This window comes from Silene latifolia, chromosome Y (assembly GCF_048544455.1).
Source record: "Silene latifolia isolate original U9 population chromosome Y, ASM4854445v1, whole genome shotgun sequence".
Classification (NCBI taxonomy): Eukaryota; Viridiplantae; Streptophyta; class Magnoliopsida; order Caryophyllales; family Caryophyllaceae; genus Silene; species Silene latifolia.
Genome location: NC_133538.1, coordinates 193,269,497 through 193,291,389, shown reverse-complemented (window position 1 = coordinate 193,291,389; position 21,893 = coordinate 193,269,497). Strand labels below are relative to the sequence as shown.

The following is a 21,893-nucleotide window of genomic DNA, read 5'->3' as shown; positions in this document are numbered from 1 at the left end:
GCTGCAACATTACATGTGATACGTGCATATTCTATACACTTTATCTGTGGTTTTGGCACGTATTTCCATGCATAATTGTTAGCTTAAGGCTACTATTTCTCCCGAAACGGTTTACTTTGCAATTTCTATGATTTATTGTAGGAATGAATGGAAGTAAGCTAAATCAAGCCTAATTCGTCCTCCGGAGGCAACTTCAAGGAAGCCCAGAAGAAGGAGATTCGTACTCACTCACCTCGGGATGCGTGCATTGGAGTGAGGAGCTATTTTTGAAGAAAAGAAGTGTTTCTGCACAGCACCATCAGTCGATCGACTATGCTTTGTAAAGTCGATCGACCACCAAGCTCATCGACGCTCATGCTCGCATTTACCAGTCGATCGACCATGCTGACCGGTCGATCGACCAGTCTTCGAGCTGAGAATTATTTTCTTCGTGTTAGACTTTTAAAAGCCCAACTTGTAATTAATTTTTGGTATCTCTTTATCAGTAGAACGCAACAACTTTTAGGTTATGCTTTTCATTATTGAAGAACTCAGTTTTTAGATCTAGCTTTGCAGACGGAAACCCTCGATTTCGATACTTTGTTCTTGAATTCAATTAGTAAGTTTTTATGCAATTCCTCTCTTCTTTTAATTCTTGTTATTTCAATTCTTGTTTTATCAATTTAATTCCAGAAATTCATCTCTTGTCCTTTATCTTTTATTTAAATTCAATCATGTCAATCTTATTCTTTGTTATCAATTTAGAAATTGTTTTAGTTTTAGTCATGCGTAGCTAATTATTTTGATTGGGAATGAGGTGAACCATGGCATAAATTAGGATTGTTTGTTAGCATGAATTCTACTATTTAGATTTTGTCGTCTGTTGATATGCCTTTTTGCTAGATTGAAAGATTAGTAATTAGAACTATCATTAGATTGGAATTTCTCTTGAGTGAAAGCTTTGAGAAATTTCGGGGAATTAGAAGACCGCAAGGTTAATTTGAGCATAGATCGAAAGGCTTGCTTATACCCCTGAGACCGTATTATAGGATTTCTGTTACCTCATTGTCCTGACCATTGCCATGGTGAACCGAATTTCCCGATCCCCTTTTTATCTTGTTGAGAAATTTCATTTTAGCATTTAGTCAATTTAGTCAACCAATCTCAAAACCCCCCAATTAATTGTTACTTTTATAGACTGAAAAATAGCAAACAAAATCAACCTTGTCTCTCTGTGGTTCGACCCTTACTATCACTAGCTATAGTTTTAGTTTGGAATTATAAATTTAATTTTGATACAAAACGACGGTATCAAATTTTGAGGCGCCGTTGTCGGGAGACGGTGTAATTCTGTTTGCTTTATTTTAGTTTATTTTTCTTGTCTCAAGGAACTTTTGTTCCTTGAGACCGTTGCTTACCTTTGCTTCTAGTTTTGCTTTTGCACAGTTAGATGACAGGTTTTTGAGAGGAAGACTTGAGTACTCTCATTTTGGCAATTATGGCTACAATATATGATAATCTACAGCCAAAGGAACACCATCTTCCAAAGGGGCATCAGTTACCTACCCCTACTATGGGTAACTTCGAATTTCGTTCCTCTTATATCGATTTAATGGAGCGAAATCAGTTTGCTGGTCTACCAGATGAGGACCCCTTGAAGCATATGGAGATTTTCACAGACTACTGCTATTCCATACCTATACCAGCTGGGGTGACTCAGGATGAAGTAAAGGGGTTGATGTTCTTATACTCCTTGAAGGATTCGGCGCGAGATTGGTACCGCTACCTTAATAGGGTAGCAACTGGAGTCACTGACTGGACATCTCTAGCATTTGCCTTCTACAAGAAGTACTTCCCACTTTCAAAGACTGACGCCTTGAGAAGTAAAATCACAAGTTTCCAGCAAGGAGCTGATGAAGGTTTTTGTGAAGCATGGGGACGTTTCAAAAGTTTGGTCCGAGCTATCCCTCACCATGGTTTCCAGCAATGGTATCTTTGCAACCTATTTTATAATGCTCTATATGATGATTACAAGGTCATCCTGGATGCAGCTGCTAATGGTAGGTTCCAAAACAATACCGGTCAAAGTAAATGTTGGAACACTATTGAGGAGATGGCAGTCCATAGAGCTGAGTTTGGAAGTTCACGTGGAAACTCACAAAAGCAAAGTGATGAAATGAGTGCCGTTGTGACACTTATAACTTCTATTACTGCCCGTCTCGAGAAGCTCGAGATCTCTGAAGCTTCCAAGGAGAAATTTGAAATACCTGTTCAAAACTCAGATGAGACCGAGAAGTTGAGAGAAATGGTCCAACTCCTTTTGGTTCAAGTGGCGAATATGGAAGCAGCCGGGATTGAGTCCTCAAGGAATTTTGTGAAGCAATTGGAGAATATAGAGGCTAAGCAAGTTGCTAATTCTTCAAGCAAATGTGAAGGGCCGATTGAAACCATTAATGCCATTAATCTCAGAAGTGGCCTCTCTTATGAAAGTCCCGACAAGCCAACGGAAGACTCGGGAAATGATGAAGAAGCTCGTTTAAATTCTGGTGCAAAACGAGCACAATTGCCGATTTTTCCGTCGATCGACCAACATTGTCAGTCGATCGACCGAAGCGTCAGATAAAATAGTTTCTGATCAAAAACTATTCACACCTAGCACAGTCAGTCGATCGACCAACATTGTCAGTCGATCGACTGGATCACCTGACGAAATCAATTCTGAACAGGAACTGTTCACGCCCAGCCAAGTTGGTCGATTGACCACTCATATCAGTCGATCGACTGGAACTCCAGAGCAGGATGCAAATCCGTCAACTAGTTTGCATGATTCTTCACTCATTGATGATTTGACGGGGGTTTTAAACTTACGGAAGCCGAAGGTTACTGATCCTACGGCCAGTGTTGCAGTCCCGTATCCGGAGCGTTTGAAGGCTACTAAGCTGGAGCATAAGTTTGGTAAGTTTCTGGAGATGGTCCAGAATCTCGAGGTAACGGTTCCTTTCACTGATCTAATTACCCAGGTACCCTCTTACGCTAAATTCATGAAAGATATTTTAAATCGTAAGAGAAATTTTCGTGATGATGGTAATGTTGCTTTTGTGGAAGAGTGTAATGCTCTTTCGCAAATTAATGTGCCACCTAAATTAAAGGACCCGGGTAGTTTTTCAATTCCTTGCACTATAGGTAACCACGTAATTGGAAAGGCCCTTTGTGACTTAGGCGCCAGTGTCAGTGTCATGCCCTATTCTGCTTTTGAAAGGTTAAATATTGGTAGACTTAAGGTGACCGATATTACCGTTCAAATGGCAAATAGATCGACTCAGAGACCTATAGGTGTTCTAGAGGATGTACCCGTTCGAGTGGGTAAGTTTTTTATTCCTGTCGATTTCGTTGTTTTGGACATTGCAGAGGACAGTCAGATATCTATTATTTTAGGCAGACCATTTTTACATACAGCTGGGACTGTAATAGATGTCAAACGTGGAACCATCACCTTAGAGGTAGGGGATGACACCATTGAGTTCAGTCTTGCTCACAAGGCGACTGAACCTGCTGATGAGGATACGTGTTATTCCATTGATATTGTTGACAGGGCTGTTACTTGTAATTGGAGGGAATCCTTAGCCAAGGATCCCTTAGCTGATCTAACCCGTTTAGGTGAGTGTGCAGGTAATACAGTGGAGAATGCTGAGGAGCCAGATGCTTTGGTAGCCTCAATGGAGAGCTACGAGCTCAATGAGGAAGAAGATGAGGTGCTCTTGAGCTTGGCCAACGAGAACTTGGTCAACACTTGCTACACCATTGAAGCTGATTCTGTCTATGCTGTAGAGGTAAAGGTGCCGGAGCGTAAGCCACTTCCTCCTAATCTTAAGTATGTTTTTCTAGATGATACGGAGCAGTACCCAACTATTGTTAGCTCTAAGCTTAATGATGACCAGCTGTCTGCTTTGATGTGTGTGCTTAAAAAAAACAGGAAGGCTTTGGGTTACTCTTTGGATGACATTAAGGGCATCGCCACGATGTTTGTATGCACATGATAGAGCTGGGGAAGGCCACAAGCCTTACGCATGGGTCAACGCAAGTTGAACCCGAAGATGCGAGGAAGTTGTTATGGCCGAGGTGATGAAACTACTCGATGCGGTATTATTTATACGATTGGCAACTCCAAGTGGGTTAGCCCAGTTCAGGTAGTCCCGAAGAAAGGAGGGACTACCGTGGTTAAAAATGATAAAAACGAATTAATACCAACTCGAGTACACTACAACAAATCCCTTACATTCCCGACGCTTCATGGTCGACACTTTTAAAGGCGTCGACCCATTTCCCTCCTCATAAATCATTTTAGTAATTTAATAATAATTTTTAATTAAAAAAAACGCAAACTCAGCAAGAATATTTCATTCTCGCGCTTGCTTCTTAGCTCGTATACCGCCATTCACCTTATTACCCTACAATTATTTTTCCCCAAAACCGCCTAAATCCTAATTCATCTCCTCAATTTTTCCCCCAAAAAATTCATTTCAAACCCTAATTCAATTGCAGACCTACTATTCTCCCCCAATTTTTGTAATCAATTAATTAATCAAATTCAGTTACTATTCGGTTGTCGTATATTCTTCATATCTCGCAATTGCTAATCGATCGATCGGATTCTCATTGATGATCATCGTCATCACCGAATAGGTACGTAATGAATCAATTTATTATTGCTTTCAATTGTTGTTTTATCGTCATCGCAGGTCTTTGTGTATTGCTCATCCTTGTTGTCAGGTTATCATATATTACGGGGTTTATCAATTTGTATTCTTTGGAATATGAGATGCCTACTAATTTAGGGGATTTTTGATAAGCAAAGTAGCAAACTGTCCCCTGCCTAGTAACATATTTTGTGAACAGGTTTTAGTTTGGGCTTATGAAAATTTCTTTCATGGAGGAATTCTCCAAAGTTACTAGTGTTTATTAGTAGGGTTATCTTACAATTTGGGAAGTTTGCACTTGGACGTGCGAGTGGAAAAAATGGTGGGGAAATATGGATTTATGAGAGTATTCCCTTATCCTTGTTTTCTTTGTGTACTTTTCATCGTTGTTTCATATTAAGAACGATGATATCGAACACGGTTAGTCGGGTTTATAATTGAAAATCAGATTACGATATTATATTCTTCGAGTACCATAGAGAAGCCCTAGTTGACGTTTACTACTTCACCCAAATACCCATATTCATCAGATATGAAAAATTACTTACTTTTTCATGGAGCTTTATTGTTGAATGTTTGAGTATTTTTCTCTTCTGTTGAGAGCCTTATGAATTGTAGCATTCAAAGTGCATAAGGTTAGTCTTTATTATAGGGTTGGTTAGTATTTTATCAGTTTGCGCCTTTGTCAATAAGAAATCATTTATTTTAGAGGAGGTGAAATTGGTTTTGTTACCAATTTGCATGAATCTGCTAATGGAAAAGCCCCTCAAGTTTTTGCCAAACAGCCCGATGCATCTAAAAAAATGGGGGAACAAGCACAAGAAGGACCATCTGATGTCGTGTGGAAAAATCCTCCTACTAACTCGTCCCGGGTTTTGACACTGAAATCCACTAGTAGTGTAAAGCCTGCATTGTCACTTTCTCAACCCGCTCGGCATCCGCTACCATCTGAACTTGTTGGCAGAACTAATAATGGGTCTAATACTGTTGAGTCATCGGTGGAGCGTGAAGAAGAAGTTTTGAATCAGCAAGATGCTAATCAAACTGGTTTAAAAACTTTCAAACCGAAACGTCGTAGTGTGGTACCCGATTGGCCTGATAATGTAGAATTTGACGAAAGTGAGGAGGTTCTAAGTATGGGTAAGTTTTCTATTATGTTTGATATTTTTTATGACTTGATACCGTACTTTAGGTACCATCTTCTCAAAATAAACTGGGTAACCTACTAACCTGATACCTGATTAATAGGTCATTGCCCTTTTCAATTTATTATTTTTTCCATCATTGTCACTTACTTCCTTCGTCTTCATCCTCTACCTTAAACTCTATTCCTTCCCTACTTAATTTAAAATTAACTTGACTGACTTTTCAACACCATCTTCATCTTACTTGCCTTTTTCAATTTAATTTTTTTATAGCTCATTAACCCAGTTCAATACTTCCTTCATCTTCATCTTAAACATCATCAAACGCCTTCTTTAAACGCCACATCATCTTTAACCTATGATAACAGTTTAAATTTTGGACGCGGCTATTTTAGGAAGAGATTATCAATTGTACGGTTTTTGTGTGTCGTTCAATTACAGTGGAGTTTTCTGTATCAAACCATGTATCAAACCAGGTTTGAGCTAAGCCGCGCCTTCATTTCTTTGTTTTTGTATCTTTTGATTTTATGATTCAGCACAAAGTAAAAGAAGCTTGTTTTTTTTTTATTATTCATTTAACTACATGTGTTTTGGCAGATGGAGAAGGAAATATAAAAAAGGTCAACGATATAATTCAACCGCATGATGTATGGTGTGCTAAAGTGAGGTATTGTGTCACTTTTAATGAATTTCATCAACCCCTCAAGAAGGGAGGACACATCCTTGTTAGATTCATTGGTGATATGGCTCGGAAGGAAAGATTTTGTCCAATTAGAGATCCAAATTGGCACCATGTGCCTGAGAAGTTCAAAATTGATATCGTTAAGTGTATTCGGGTATGGTGTTGATAACTTGAATGCATTTTTGAAACTAATTTAGACAATTGTGATAGTTTAATCAAGTGATGATTTATTGTTTAGATTAGCAGTTTTTTTTTCTTTTTTCAGGAGCATTTTGTTCTTCCCGAGGGCGATGGCTATGACAAAGGTATTCTGAAGCGTATAGGGAAGAGTGTGAGACAATATAGACATGACTTGAAGAAGTATTTTTTTAAACCCACGACAAAAACTAAAGAAGAAATTTATCAATCTGCACCAGATGGAATCCCTCTTGATAGTTGGATTCATTTAGTGAATTATTGGTATTCTGACAAGGGAAAGGTATTTGTCCAAATATTAAATAGTTGCTTTCATTATATTCACTAATTTTCATTATGCCATTGCCACTTTCAATATGTTTTCTTAACACACCGTGCAAAAGTGCATTCAAAGAAAAGATGTACCGCTTAGTACCAACAAAATCACTTTACCCACAACTACTGGCCAGTTTCTCCAGCCTTTGACATAGAGTGCATCTACTCACAATGACTACTTCTATTTTAATTAAGCTATACAAGATCCCTCAAGACAGAAAACCTCATACAAGTGACTAGTAGCCTGATTCCCCAGGCACCATTCCATTCATCTGCTTGAGGATCGTTGTTACCAGGTTTTACCCATCCCACACTTCGGTATTTATAGCCATGTGATTTGATCATCTATTTGCATTTATATTTTTGGAACTATGCTTACTAGTTAAGTAGGCGCCTCTTATCTTTTTCTATAGTTCATTTACGATATGTCAACATGCTTATATATTGAATGTAACAGTGATGGTGTTTGTGGTAATTATCGTCTTCTTTTCCTGCCGTACTCCCTTCCATTACCATCCACTAACTCCACATTAACTAATTTTGACTATTGTTTACCCTGGTAACAACGATCCTCCAGCCCTGGCTCTGGTTGATCTAAACTAGAATATGCTCGTTGGCTTTTTTCTCAGATCTATCTCTAGCCATTACCGAACAAGATATGTTTACTCGTTTCATGCATCCGGTCTGTTTTATTTTATTTAATGCAGAAACTTGCTGAATATGGAAAAGAGGCACATGCATCGCAAAATCATGCTCACACCACTGGGTCAAGAAGCTATGCAAACATACGGGCGGACTTTGTAAAAATTCTATCTTTTATCGATGATTATACTACAATCTTTACATTTACTCTTAATGGATTAGAATTAAATACAAGCTTAATTAGGTAGAAGCTAAGTAATTATGTGATGATGACTAACAGGAAGAAAAGAACAAAAGAGAACCAACTGAATTGGAGGTTTTCAAGCAAACTCATAAGAGGAAAGATGGCTCCTATGTAAAAGATACAGTAACGGAAGAATTTGTGGTACACATTTATAAAAGAAGTTTGATGTACTCTAAATTTAATTGTAAATTAACACATAATATGATTTTCTGAGATTTTTTTATGTGTACAGTTGGATGCTGATACTTATATTCAATCTGAACTTGCGACTAATCCTACCAAGCCCAAAGTACAAATTCAAAATGAAGCATTCAGCAAACTAATGTATGTAGAAGATATTCCTAAACGCCCTTTAGGCTATGGGTTTGGTGTGAAAGGAAGTGATGTATTTGGGGTCCACGGTATCTTAAGGAAAGAGGCTTTTAAATTGGGAGATAGTAGTTCTTTAGCTTTGCAGAATATGGAAAAGATACAAAATAGGGAAAAGATGCAAAATATGGAAAAAGCTATTGTAAATTTAACTAAGGAAAAAAAAGAGCTACAAACCAAGTTGAATGAGACCATTATCATCTTGTCTAAAATCTTAGAAGGTATGAGTTCTGGAATGCCGTCGCCCGAGATAGCTCAACTTGCAAAATCAACCTTAAACTCCCAGGTATTTTTATATTCTCTTTAATAAGATGCTTCGTATGTTGGAATTCATTCATATTACTTGTGTGGATGCTCTCTTGTTTCTACGATTAGGAGTGTAAAAATAATACCGTAGATTCTGCTCGCGAGGAAATGGTAAGTTAATTTAAGTGGAGCCGTTGAAGTATATGTCGTAGGCTTCCGCTATGTAGAACATGTGCTGAACCATTAAATGTATAGTTATTTATAGTGCATGGTGGTATGAGAAACGGATTGTCTACGGTTGACGGGGAAATGTACTTCTTGGTGCGTCATGACCCGACCAGGTAAAGAAAATAGGCTTTACTGGGTAGGTTAGACACGGGTAGTATGTGACTATTGTGGAGTTCGGCTGAGCTGGGAACAGTAGCACGAGGCTTTTATTATCTTCTTGCGTCCATGGATGTCGTTGCTTCTTGTTAATAATGGGAATGTTTTGATGTAATTAATTGCTAAACATAATATAGTTAAATAGGTAAGTGGTGGCATGACGGTAAAGAGTAATAACCATGGTGTGCATCATAATATGAGAGATTGTGAGGTGTTATGAGTAATTATGTAAGGGGTAATGGAATGAAGACGGATGGAGCACGTAGTAGTACTAAAATTTAGATATCCATGTTCCACCTCATGTTTTAGTTAATATTTGGTAATGTTAATTCAAACAATGATTTCTGCATCTTGAAATGTGGTGGTAATGAATAACTTAAATCTTTAGTATTGTTTGAGGAGTTGTTAATTGGTATGACAGGGCAATGTTATCAGGCTAGTTGTTCCACTTCTGATCGTATGATTGATCTTTTGCATTTTAACACTGATAGCAAACATAGCTGGTGGACAATGTTATTATGAATAATTTGTACACGCTCCGAGTCAACCGTAAAAGTCGGGTTATTGGCTGGTTTATGGTATTTCCTGTCAGTTAAATGATTTTAGCTAGTGAGTACTAATAGTGCACTAAGAGTTGTGAATTATGAATAACTCATCAATACGTGATATTATTCATCATGCATGTTTTGTTAGAATAACTCTTGCTTGAACAATCTTTCCGTTCATGGAGTTTTAATTTTGTCCGAAAAACGCACTTTGAATTAGACTGTAACAATGAGAAGTAACATTGGGTGTTTAAGAAGGATGATAGTGTATTTTTAATTATTGATGTATTGTTTTCTGATTTCAGGGTACGTAGGGAATATAAGGTAGATGCTCTACTTTTGGCCATGCATCTAGATGAAAGGAGCAATTTTCGAATTCACTTTTAGAGCAGATCAAGATGGTCGCACCTTTTGGCTAGGATTTAATCTTTTTGGGAACTTTTTTTTACGTGGACATTAGTAGCGATATTTTTTTTCTATTGTAGTTTGGATGAATTAATTACGATACTTCAAACGAAGGGATAATGTAACAATTTAATTTGATCATGCAATTTTATGTTATTCAATATTATTGTTTTGAATATATTATGGACAAATTATTGTTCTCTATAAATTTCTTATGATTTCATCGTCTAGTGCTGATGACAAGCAAAACAATAGCAGCGGACACCTTCGCGTCTGGTAGTGACAAGCAAAAATAATAGCACTGAAAATCATTAGAGACGAAAAAAGCGTCGAAATGTTTCTTAATTATCGACGCAAAAAGGTGTAGAAGAGCTCGACACTAAAAAGCGTCGCTAATCGTGACACCTTAAGGCGACGCAAGGGTTGACAGAAAAAAGCGTCGAAAATTCCTGACGCTGAAAATGATGACGCTTTAGCAAAGCGTCGAGATATAATTTGGCGACGCTTTTAAACGTCGCTAATATCCTTAAAAAGCGTCGAAAAGTGGCGGGATTTGTTGTAGTGGTAGTGACAGGGTGGCGGATGTGCATTGATTATAGACAGTTGAATGCCGCTACCAAGAAAGATCACTTCCCCCTCCCTTTGTTGACCAAATGACTGAAAGACTTGCTTCTAACAAATTTTTCTTTTCTAGACGGATATTCGTGGTTCTTTCGGATCCCCTATTCATCCTGACGATCGAGTAAGACCACTTTTACCTGTCCACAGGGTGTTTTTGCATACCGTAGAATGCCTTTCGGATTGTGTAACGCCCTGCTACCTTTCGCAGGTGCATGATGGGGATTTTTTCTGATTATATAGAGAATATTATGGAAGTATTCATGGATGATTTCTCAGTTTATGGTAGTGACTTTGATCGTTGTTTAGCTAATCTTGATAAAGTCATGCAGCGTTGTATAGATGTTAATCTTGTTCTAAACTGGGAAAAGTGTCAGTTTATGGTCAATGAGGGAGTTGTGTTAGGGCATTTGATTTCTGATAAAGGTATACATGTTGATAAGGCAAAGGTGCAGGTGATTGAGCAATTACCCCCTCCCGTGAATGTTAAAGGAGTGAGGAGTTTCCTTGGTCACGCTGGTTTTTACCGGCGTTTCATTAAGGATTTTTCAAAAATTGCTAAACCACTTACACATTTGCTCCTTAAGGATGCTGTCTTTGAATTTACTGATGAGTGCCTTACCGCTTTTAACAAAGTTAAAGGAGGCCCTAGTTTCTCGCGCCAATCATTCACCCGCTTTGATTGGGACCTCCCATTTGAGATCATGTGTGATGCCAACGATTATGCGGTCGGTGCAGTTTTGGGACAGCGGAAGAATAAAGCTCTGAATGCCATATATTATGAGAGCCGAACTCTGGATGAGGCTCAAATTAATTATTTTACCACTGAGAAGGAGTTTCTAGCTGTAGTTTTTGCCTTAGACAAATTTCGGTCTTATTTGTTAGGTTCTAAGGTTATTGTTTATACTTACCATGCAGCGTTGAAGACTCTCTTTATTAAGAAAGATGCGAAGCCGAGGCTTTTGAGGTGGATAATCCTTTTGCAGGAGTTTGATTTGGAGATCAAAGACAAGAAAGGAGATGAGAATGTGGTGGCTGACCACCTATCTCGTCTGCAGCTGACAGAAAGGGAGGATTCGTTACCTATTCATGATTCTTTTCCTGATGAGAGTCTGTTAGCTATTACTACTTCAGGGTCTTATCCACCTCCGTGGTTTGCTGATTTTGCTAACTTTGCTGTGACAGGTAGGATACCACCCGAGCTTTCATGGCAACAGAAGAAGCGGTTTGCTTATGATGCTAGACAATATTTTTGGGATGATCCTTATGTTTTCAAGGAATGCGCAGACGGTCTCATCCGGAGATGCGTACCTCAATGGTTGGTGAAGAATATCCTAGAGGCTTGCCACTCTTCTGCTTATGGTGGTCATCACGGTCCATCCAGGACTGTAGCTAAGGTACTCCAATCTGGTTTCTATTGGCCAACTTTGCATGCAGATTGTCGCAATTTTGTTCTTTGAGTGCGATGCTTGTCAAAGATCGGGAATATTTCAAGATACATGAGATGCCACAGGTAGGCATTCTTGAGGTTGAGATTTTCGATGTCTGGGGCATTGATTATCAAGGACCTTTTCCGAGCAGTCAAGGTAATAAATATATCCTCGTAGCTGTAGATTATGTATCCAAATGGGTGGAAGCTATTGCTACTCCCCATTGCGATGCAAAGGCCGTGATTAAACTGTTTAAAAAGATTATTTTCCCTTGTTTTGGTGTCCCACGGGTTGTCATTAGCGATGGGGGAATGCATTTTAAAGAGAAACAACTTAGTGCTTTATTGACTAAATTCGGTGTCCAACATCATAGAGGTTTGGGGTATCATCCCCAAACTAGTGGTCAGGTTGAGGTTTCTAACAGAGAATTAAAATAAGTCTTAGCTAAAGTTGTTTCTAAATCACGGAAAGATTGGAGTCTTAAGTTAGATGATGTCTTGTGGGCTTATAGAACTGCGTTTAAGACGCCAATCGGGATGTCACCATACCGATTGATTTATGGTAAGACATGTCATTTACCTGTTGAGTTAGAGCGTAAGTCTTGGTGTGCTATTTGTGATTTGAATTTGGATCCTATTCTCTCTCGTGAGAAACGCATGACACAGCTGAATGAGCTAGAGGAATTTAGGCTGCTGGCCTATGACAATGCAAGGATCTACAAGGAGAAAACAAAGCGCTGACACGACAAGAGAATCATCAAGCGCGAGTTCCATATTGGCGATAAGGTACTTCTTTTTAACGCTCGTATCAGTTTATTTCCTGGTAAGCTGAAATCCAGGACTGCCCTTACACGGTCCAAAGCGATCACAAAGTTCGGATCAGTTGAATTGGAGACCTCTGCTGGAGAAAGGTTCAAGGTTAATGGCCAATATGTGAAGCATTATCATGGATCAGATGGATATGTTGGGAAAGTCGAGGTATTGTACTTCGACCCGTTATCGGATGATGCAGAGTGAGGTAAAAAAGTCGTGCGGGACCTCTTAAACCAGCGCTAACTGGGAGGCAACCCAGGTTGTAATTATTTGTAATTTAGGAATTTTATTTTGTTATTTCATTTAATTTGCATTTTGAGTTTTTTTTTTTTTTTTTTTTTTTTTTTTTTTTTATTTAGCACTTTCTTGGGTTGAAAACAAAAAGAAATGTACGCTTTTGATAATTTTTGCAGGAATATATTTTATGCAAAGTGCGTAAACTCAGAGGAAAAGGCGATTTAAGTTGGCAAACAATTTTTGACGAATTTAAGCTAAATTGTCAGTGTTTTCAGTCGATCGACTGGGCAATGTGGTCGATCGACTGAAAAAGAACAGGTCAGAGGCTACTGTATACGGAGCTTAGTCGATCGACGGGGAAACATAGTCGATCGACTGATGAGAAAAGTCCAGAAGCTGCTGCAAGTGAAGACTGATCGATCGACCGGGTCAGGTGGTCGATCGACCACAGCGCGAGTCCAGATTGCATTTTAATAAGGGAGTTTTCTTTCTTTTCTCATTCATTCTTTCATATTCATAACATCAAAAATCCTAAGCAAACTCTAGCCTTTCCCCTTTTCCGCGATTTCATCTGCAATCCCCTCTCAATCTTGATTTCTCTTGCTTAATCCTGCAATTTCTCGTCAAAAGGTATGCTCTAATCTCATTTCCATCCTCTATTTTCGACTTCTACTGAAGTATCTTGCCCAATTTTCGAGCATTGTCCCCTTGAGACGGAAAAATCGATTTGGGATGATTGATTTAAGGGTTGATTTCTTGTTGTTTTTACGCTTTAATTGCTTGTATTACCCTTTCCCCCTTGATTTTCGAGATGATCTAGCACCTAGGAGGTGATAATGCCGTCTTTCCCCAAATTTCGAAACCCTAAATCGATTTTCAAATTCTGATTTTGTTCGGGTTTCCGTAAATTGACTTTGTTAGGGGATTCTCGTTGCTAATGAGTTGTTTGCAGGTAACAAAGATGACGAAAGGAAAGGAGCACATGTACGAGGGACAATCGAGCCAAGGAGCTCCTAAGTGGCCACGAGGACCGCCACTGATGATAGAGGCTACCACGGATAGTCTACCTGAATATCCGCAGGTTATCTTTGCTAATTCTACTCAGCGCGCTAAATTTTCTCTTTTTGTTTCGAGAATGTAAGTCACAGCTACCCGGTTTCTCCATAAAGATACTTTGGAGAAATTAGGCTGTTATGAGTCGGTTGTGTCCCTGCTAAATGGGACAGGTATGATGGGTCTTGTGGACATGGCTGAGTTCACATACTACATTCTGACCCTTGAATTCTTTTCGTCTTATGCTTTTAATTCCGCTGCTTTTAAGGAAAATAAGATTAACCCTTGCATTTCCTTTCGGCTTTTAAATGTCAACTACTCTTTGACATTAGCTGATTTTGCCGGTTTTCTGGGTCTTTATTTCAAGGGCAGAACCTCGGATACCTCTGTTGTTCATCGAGTCATGTGGTCTTGCATCAGTGACTTTCACGGGCCTAAAAGGACGGGCACTTCCGTCCATTTGTCCCCTCTTCGTTATTTTCTACGGCTAATGGGTAATACCATTTTTGGCCGTAAAGAGTCTAATAATGTGAATAATATTGAGCTTTCTATCTTGGCGGGCTATCTGAACGTTGAAAGTCGGATAGCCCGTATTTATAACATTGCCTACTTGACCGCCGCTCACTTTCAGACTGTAAGTGAGGGCACTTTGACCACTATTGCTTGTGGTGGGTTGGTGACGCGTCTCGCCAACCGTCTTGTTTTACTTTTCCCTCGACAGGAGGACCCCATCGACCCTGACCTACGTTTCATGGACCTTCCTTACGCGAGGGCTGTTTATTGGGTCGATAGAAAGATGCGGTGGAAGATAGATTCTTTCATCTCGTGACCGCATCCCCGCATCGGCTACCCTCCCCGTCCCCGCCCTTACCATCGTTCGGGGGCAGCTCGGCCGCCCTTGCCTAGTTATAGGCTTCCTCGGTGACGGCCATCATCAGCTATCGCTAGCACTTCGAGGAGAGCTCGTGCCTCCACTTCACAGGCACCCTCTTCCTCCACTCCTGCTCCCACTGGCTACCCGGACACTTTTCGACCTCCAACTCCTTTGGTTGTCCCTCCGGTCATGGACCAGAGGGCAATGTCACGTGTGTTGGGTGACTTGTGCAGGAGCTTTGACCAAAGACACGAGGCTAGACACGGCTCTAGCCCTCTACCCGCCTTTACGAGGAGTTAGCCCGAGGAGGGATGCTCCCACGGGTGCTTGGACTCACCCTTCCTACTTTGTTCCCCCGTGGCGGCTACCCTCGGCCCGCCAGAGACCCCCTCCCACTACTATCGCTGGTGCCTCCACTTCCCGGAGAGCCACCGCGCCGCTGAGGGCGGAGGAGGAGGAGAGCGACTCGGGGTCCGACGAGGACAGAGATTCTGATTACGATGGTGGAGATTAGATGCTGGTGACCTCCCCGTTTTTGGCTGGTTTGGGGAGGTCGTATTTTGTGAGTTCCTTCCTTTCTTTATTAGCTTCCTTTTATTTTATTATGCTTTTATTCTCCCATTTTTCTCGCCGGTGATTTATTCTTTGAGCACAATGAGGGCATTGTGCGTTTTGGTTTGGGGAGGGTATTTGCATATGCCTTTTGTTTTGCATCTGCATTTGTTTTTATTGCATTTCAGTCACATGTTTAGTGCATTTCTGTTTGCATTTGTTTTTTTTTTTCATTCATTCAAAAAAAAAAGATAATAAACAAAGAAAAATTTGAAAATTCAAAAAAATCAAAAAATATCACGTTTACTTTTGCATATAGTTGAGTCGGATTGGAGTTATTAATGATGATTTTGCACTATTAGTCAAATATGCCATTCCATGCCCTTTTCACAGCTGTTTAGCGAGAATTATAAGTGATTTCTCAAATTTTGTTATGGAATTCATTTCGGGTAATTAGACTTGACTCATTACTTTTGGCAAACTACTTACACTTTCTGAGATATAGAGCCTATAACTGGTGACATTCATGACCGGTTAATTTAGGATTGAGAGTAGTACTCCCTTCATTTCATGTTTTGCACGTGTATGAGTTTTGATTGCTTATTGCCTATACGCATTGGTTTGTGGTCGGTATTGCATGTTTTGAGAACTTTTGCATCCTCCCCTTTCTCATTTTACCCCATTAACTCCACTATAAGCTATAACTGCCAGTTGCCCTCAACTACATCCCATACTTAGCTTACCATTGTGCCAAGCTAGGAAGTAGTAGAGTAATTTTTGTCGGATTAGAAGCGGTTTTGGTTCGTTTTGTACTGATGGAGTGAGTATTGATGAGAAGTGAAGGGGATGTTAATGTTTCAGCTGGAAAGAAAGAAAAAAATGAAAAAAAAGGACTTACCTGGGCAGAGAGCTCTGGTTGTGATAGGGTGGTCGATCGACTGCCATCACTGGTCGATCGACCACCAGTTCAGAAGATGAAAAAAAAAAAAATGAAAATGAAAGAAAAGAAAAAGAAATGAGAAAAAAAAAAAAAAAGAGGAGTTTTGAAAATAATAAGGTTTTGGTTGAATAAGAACGCGCCTTATATGCTTATTTCATGAATTGGAGGCGTTTGTCTTGGGATTTTGTGATGCCTAGTCTCTTAAAGGCATGGTTTATATGTTGAGTTGGAGGAAGGGATACGGTTTCTGATGGTTGTATAGGTACTAGCTTGGCTCTTACCTTCACTTTTTCCATAATTGTTTTGCCCTTGTTTTTCCTCACTTAACCTCACATATCCAAATCTTGCAATAGTTTGGCATGTAAAAGTCTTTGACGGTGGTTATGCGTATGTACGGTAGCTAGAATCATTATTCATGCTAGTCAGGCATACATGTTTTGTCGGTCGCAGTCTAGGTGAGAGACTGTATTTTTCTTTCCTCTCTTTTACATATAATCTTACCATTTGCTTTGCTGAGAGAAGAGTGACCCGGGAGAGTCCGAACGTATAAGTCTTGAAAGGTCGAACGCCCGATTTGATTCCATGATATGCATAAGTTTGTTCACCTGATTTGAGCTTTGCAGTAGTTGATAATGTGCATTAAACGGTTTGGCATTGACTTGTAGTTAGCTCTGAGATATACTCCTCTCCATCTAGTTTTTATACGGGTCATAGTGCTTGCTTGGGGACAAGCAAGGTTTGGTTTGGGGAGATTTGATACGTGCATATTCTATACACTTTATCTGTGGTTTTGGCACGTATTTCCATGCATAATTGTTAGCTTAAGGCTACTATTTCTCCCGAAATGGTTTACTTTGCAATTTCTATGATTTATTGTAGGAATGAATGGAAGTAAGCTAAATCAAGCCTAATTCGTCCTCCGGAGGCAACTTCAAGGAAGCCCAGAAGAAGGAGATTCGTACTCACTCACCTCGGGATGCGTGCATTGGAGTGAGGAGCTGTTTTTGAAGAAAAGAAGTGTTTCGCACAAAGCACCATCATCGATCGACTATCTTTGTAAAGTCGATCGACCACCAAGCTCATCGACGCTACTTTCGCATTTACCAGTCGATCGACCATGCTGACCGGTCGATCGACCAGTCTTCGAGCTGAGAATTATTTTCTTCGTGTTAGACTTTTAAAAGCCCAACTTGTAATTAATTTTTGGTATCTTTTTATCAGTAGAACGCAACAACTTTTAGGTTATGCTTTTCATTATTGAAGAACTCGCTTTTTAGATCTAGCTTTGATTTTAAACCCTCGATTTCGATACTTTGTTCTTGAATTCAATTAGTAAGTTTTTATGCAATTCCTCTCTTCTTTTAATTCTTGTTATTTCAATTCTTGTTTTATCAATTTAATTCCAGAAATTCATCTCTTGTCCTTTGTCTTTTATTTAAATTCAATCATGTCAATCTTGTTCTTTGTTATCAATTTAGAAATTGTTTTAGTTTTAGTCATGCGTAGCTAATTGTTTTGATTGGGAATGAGGTGAACCATGGCATAAATTAGGATTGTTTGTTAGCATGAATTCTACTATTTAGATTTTGTCGTCTGTTGATATGCCTTTTTGCTAGATTGAAAGATTAGTAATTAGAACTATCATTAGATTGGAATTTCTCTTGAGTGAAAGCTTTGAGAAATTTCGGGGAATTAGAAGACCGCAAGGTTAATTTAAGCATAGATCGAAAGGCTTGCTTATACCCCTGAGACCGTATTATAGGATTTCTGTTACCTTATTGTCCTGACCATTGCCATGGTGAACCGAATTTCCCGATCCCCTTTTTATCTTGTTGAGAAATTTCATTTTAGCATTTAGTCAATTTAGTCAACCAATCTCAAAACCCCCCAATTAATTGTTACTTTTATAGACTGAAAAATAGCAAACAAAATCAACCTTGTCTCTCTGTGGTTCGACCCTTACTATCACTAGCTATAGTTTTAGTTTGGAATTATAAATTTAATTTTGATACAAAACGACGGTATCAACATGCTCAGCTACTCAGTCCACATCTACTCCAAGATGGACCCGGTTAAATACATCTTCGAAAAACCCGTACTAAACGGAAGGCTGTCTAGATGGACACTCATGCTGTCCGAGTTTGATCTCAAGTTTGTACCCCTCAAGGTTATCAAGGGAAGAGCAGTCGCCGATTTCCTAGCAGAAAATCCCGTCAACGAGGATCCAACGACCGACACATGGTCACTTCCTGACGAAGACATCCTTTGTGCCGACTCCGACGCATGGGACCTATACTTTGATGGTGCATCTAATCTGAGAGGCTTCGGGGTAGGAATCCTTCTAATATCACCAGAGGGAGAACATGTTCCGATCTCGGTCAAGCTAGACTTCGCCGTCACCAACAATGCCGCTGAATATGAAGCATGTCTCATCGGCCTACAAGCAGCCATCACACATGGCATCAAGAGATTGAGGGTCCATGGCGATTCTTCGCTCATCATCAATCAGGTATCCGGATCATGGGAAATCCGATCTGACAGCTTAGCTCCCTACCGAGCGAAGATCAATCAAGAGGCCGAGTTCTTCGACCAAGTCGACTACTTCCACTTGCCACGAGAGGAAAATCAATTTGCTGATGCCCTGGCAAAACTTGCCGCGCTCGTCAACATACCTGACGACATGACATCGATGCCCCTATGTGTCGAGAGAAGGAGCGAGCCAGCTCACATTTATGCCATTATCGACGACGAGGAAAGCCATGAGGAACCTTGGTACCAAGCCATCCTCAATTACAAAACCAAAAACGAATTCCCTCCCAACTCTGATCAAAGAGGACAAAGAGCCATCCGTTTACTTGCATCACAATTCGTGATAAACCAAAATCAACTCTACAAAAGAACACCCCTAGGAATTCTCCTCCTTTGCATTGACCATCACAAAGCCAAAAAAGTCATGGGAGAGGTTCACGACGGAGAATGTGGCCCTCACATGAGTGCAATGATGCTTACATGGAAAATCATGCGGCTAGGTTACTACTGGACAACCATGGAAGCCGATTGCCGTAACTACGTCAAACATTGCCATAATTGCCAAATCTTCGCCAACATACAGCACATACCACCATCCCTTTTATACACCATGACATCACCCTGACCATTCTCAACCTGGGGCATCGACATCATCGGAAAAGTCAACCCGATAGGCACCAAGGGGCATTGTTTCGTCCTCGTCGCCATCGACTACTTCACCAAATGGGTGGAAGCGCAGTCATATGCAGTCTTGACCGCCAAACAAGTGGCCAAGTTCATTCAAAACAACATCATCTGCCGATATGGGGTACCCCATGAAATCATCAGCGATCAAGGCTCTCACTTCCGGGCGGAAACTCAAGCCTTGCTGGACAAATACAAGATCAAACGACATCGATCATCCCCTACCGTCCCCAAACCAACAGAGCGGTGGAGGCAGCGAACAAAAATCTTGTTACCATTATCAAGAAAATGCAAGACAACTACCACGATTGGCCGAGCAAACTCTGATTCGCACTCTGGGGATACCGAACCTCCATTCGAACACCGACAGGCGCCACACCCTTCTACCTAGCATACGGTATGGAGACGATTCAACCGGTGGAGTTAGAGGTCCTATCTCTACGCATCCTACTAGAGAGTCAAGTCCCTCAGGCGGAATGGACCCGTCGAAGGTACGAACAACTCACTCTTCTAGACGAACGGCGACTCAACGCCTTGCACAACGTCCAGCTATACCAACGACGTATACAACGGGAATTCAACAAGAAGGTTAAATCCAGAAACATCCAGGAGGGCGACTTGGTCCTCAAGTCAGTTCGAGCACCATTACCCGTCGATCCGAGGGGAAAATTCAAACCCAACTGGGCCGGGCCATACCTGGTCAAGAAAATACTTTCGGGGGGCGTAGTGAGACTGAGTGACCTAGACGGGGAGGACTTTACAAACCCGACCAACCTAGACCAACTCAAGAAATACTACCCTTGAGCCCTATCAACCAACAACCTAGCCTAGTTTTGCATCTAGCATCGACCTCAACCCTTTTCAAGTCAAGTTCCTCAATATGTTCTGATTTGAAATTGCATGTTTTATCGAGTCTAAGCTGCGGCACCTTGCCCATTTCGAATGTCCTTTGATCCGTCAAAGGCAACGTCCATTTGCACTTCAAAAACAAATCCCCTGAACTACGAGCATGGTTTGATTTCACCTTTTCAGGTGAATACGTAGGCAGTCCCTCTTATGCTTGAGGGATACAACCACAAAACCCAATTCAAATTCACAAAATATTTCGAACTACGATCATGGTTTGATTTCACCTCTTCAGGTGAATACGTAGGCAGTCCTTTCTTACACAAGAAGGATACAACCATTCCCACAATCAAGTACAACCATTCCCCACATACAAAAAACAATCCCAAAAAAAAAAAGAGAAAGGGAAAACCATTCCCTTTCCCACCAAAATATAAAAATGAGCCTTTCTCCCTTTCCACAAAATACCCCTTTCCCAAGTGCAATTGTTTAGGACGATTCAAATCGAGTTGCCTTCACAAAATGGATGGAAGAAACAAGCGTTCACAACTTTCCGACACGAGCAATCCTCTTATTTAATTAATAATGGGAGGGATTACAATTTCAACAACAAATAAAGCTCGACGAGTCTACAACTTGTCAAAGCGAAGGTGTCAACTAACACACCTCACATAGTAAAACTAGCACAAAACACACAATAACTAGCTAGTACAACATAATAAAAACCCACAACAATAATACAACATAATAATAAAGTGGTTAATGGAGGTCTTCACTCTTCCATTCTACCTTTGCCTTTTCCTTTGGGGTACATCTTCCCCTTGTTCTTCTTGTTGGCCCGCCTAGCATGGATTTCCTCCTCGGAACGGATCCTCAACGGATCTAAGACGGCGACGGCCTCCGGTCTAGCACAAGACCCCATATTCGACCCAAGACGAGCCAATGCACAGCCCACCATATTCTTGGGGCCGGAACTCCTCCTCTTCGGTGGTCTCATCACATCGGGAGTAGCTCCATCAACATACTCTTCGAAGAAGGCACGGTTGGCCTTGCCAACCTCGCGGTACTTCAAATCGACAACCTCGTCCTTACGAAATTTGGATCTCTCTTCCAAGGACGGAGCACGTGACCATTTGACAAAGGCGGGAGTCACCCATGTCGTGGCAACGGGGTTTGGTACCTCCCAAAGCGGCCGAGTGGCCCACCACCTTTCAAAGAATTCCACAAGCTTAGAGTTCCGGAACACATTCTCTTGAACAAGAGTATCTTGAGCGGGCACCTTTTCTTGACGCCCCATTTGGCTCATGAGCCTTTCAGGATAAATGAAGGAAACAACCTTCAAGCCCACCACCATCAAAGAATGAGGACTAGCACCCGAAGCGGGCAACCCCGTTAAAGACCTCAAGTGCCACCACGGCACCACCCAACGGATATGAGGACCACCCTCCTCCGCCAACCTTGCGGCCCAAT

The 21,893-nt window shown here is 40.6% G+C and overlaps 1 protein-coding gene and 1 non-coding gene across 3 annotated transcripts; one reads left to right on the top strand and one right to left on the bottom strand.

Moving 5' to 3' along the window:
* Window positions 1-1,852: 1,852 nt before the first annotated feature.
* On the bottom strand, window positions 1,853-1,959 carry LOC141635227 (small nucleolar RNA R71). Its single transcript, XR_012539927.1, has one exon. It is a non-coding gene; the product is annotated as a small nucleolar RNA R71 (small nucleolar RNA).
* A 2,445-nt stretch (window positions 1,960-4,404) lies between these two features.
* LOC141626887 (uncharacterized) lies at window positions 4,405-10,050 on the top strand. Of its 2 annotated transcripts, XM_074440480.1 has the most exons (8): window positions 4,405-4,662; window positions 5,439-5,816; window positions 6,419-6,657; window positions 6,769-6,981; window positions 7,721-7,813; window positions 7,936-8,040; window positions 8,132-8,554; window positions 9,749-10,050. In XM_074440480.1, the coding sequence occupies exons 2-8, from the start codon at window positions 5,480-5,482 to the stop codon at window positions 9,755-9,757; spliced, it is 1,419 nt and encodes a 472-aa protein (XP_074296581.1). In that variant the 5' UTR covers window positions 4,405-4,662; window positions 5,439-5,479; the 3' UTR covers window positions 9,758-10,050. The 2 variants fall into 2 exon arrangements, with proteins under 2 accessions (XP_074296581.1, XP_074296582.1); XM_074440481.1 differs by lacking the exon at window positions 4,405-4,662 and having other exon boundaries at window positions 5,370-5,816.
* The last annotated feature ends 11,843 nt before the right edge of the window (window positions 10,051-21,893 follow it).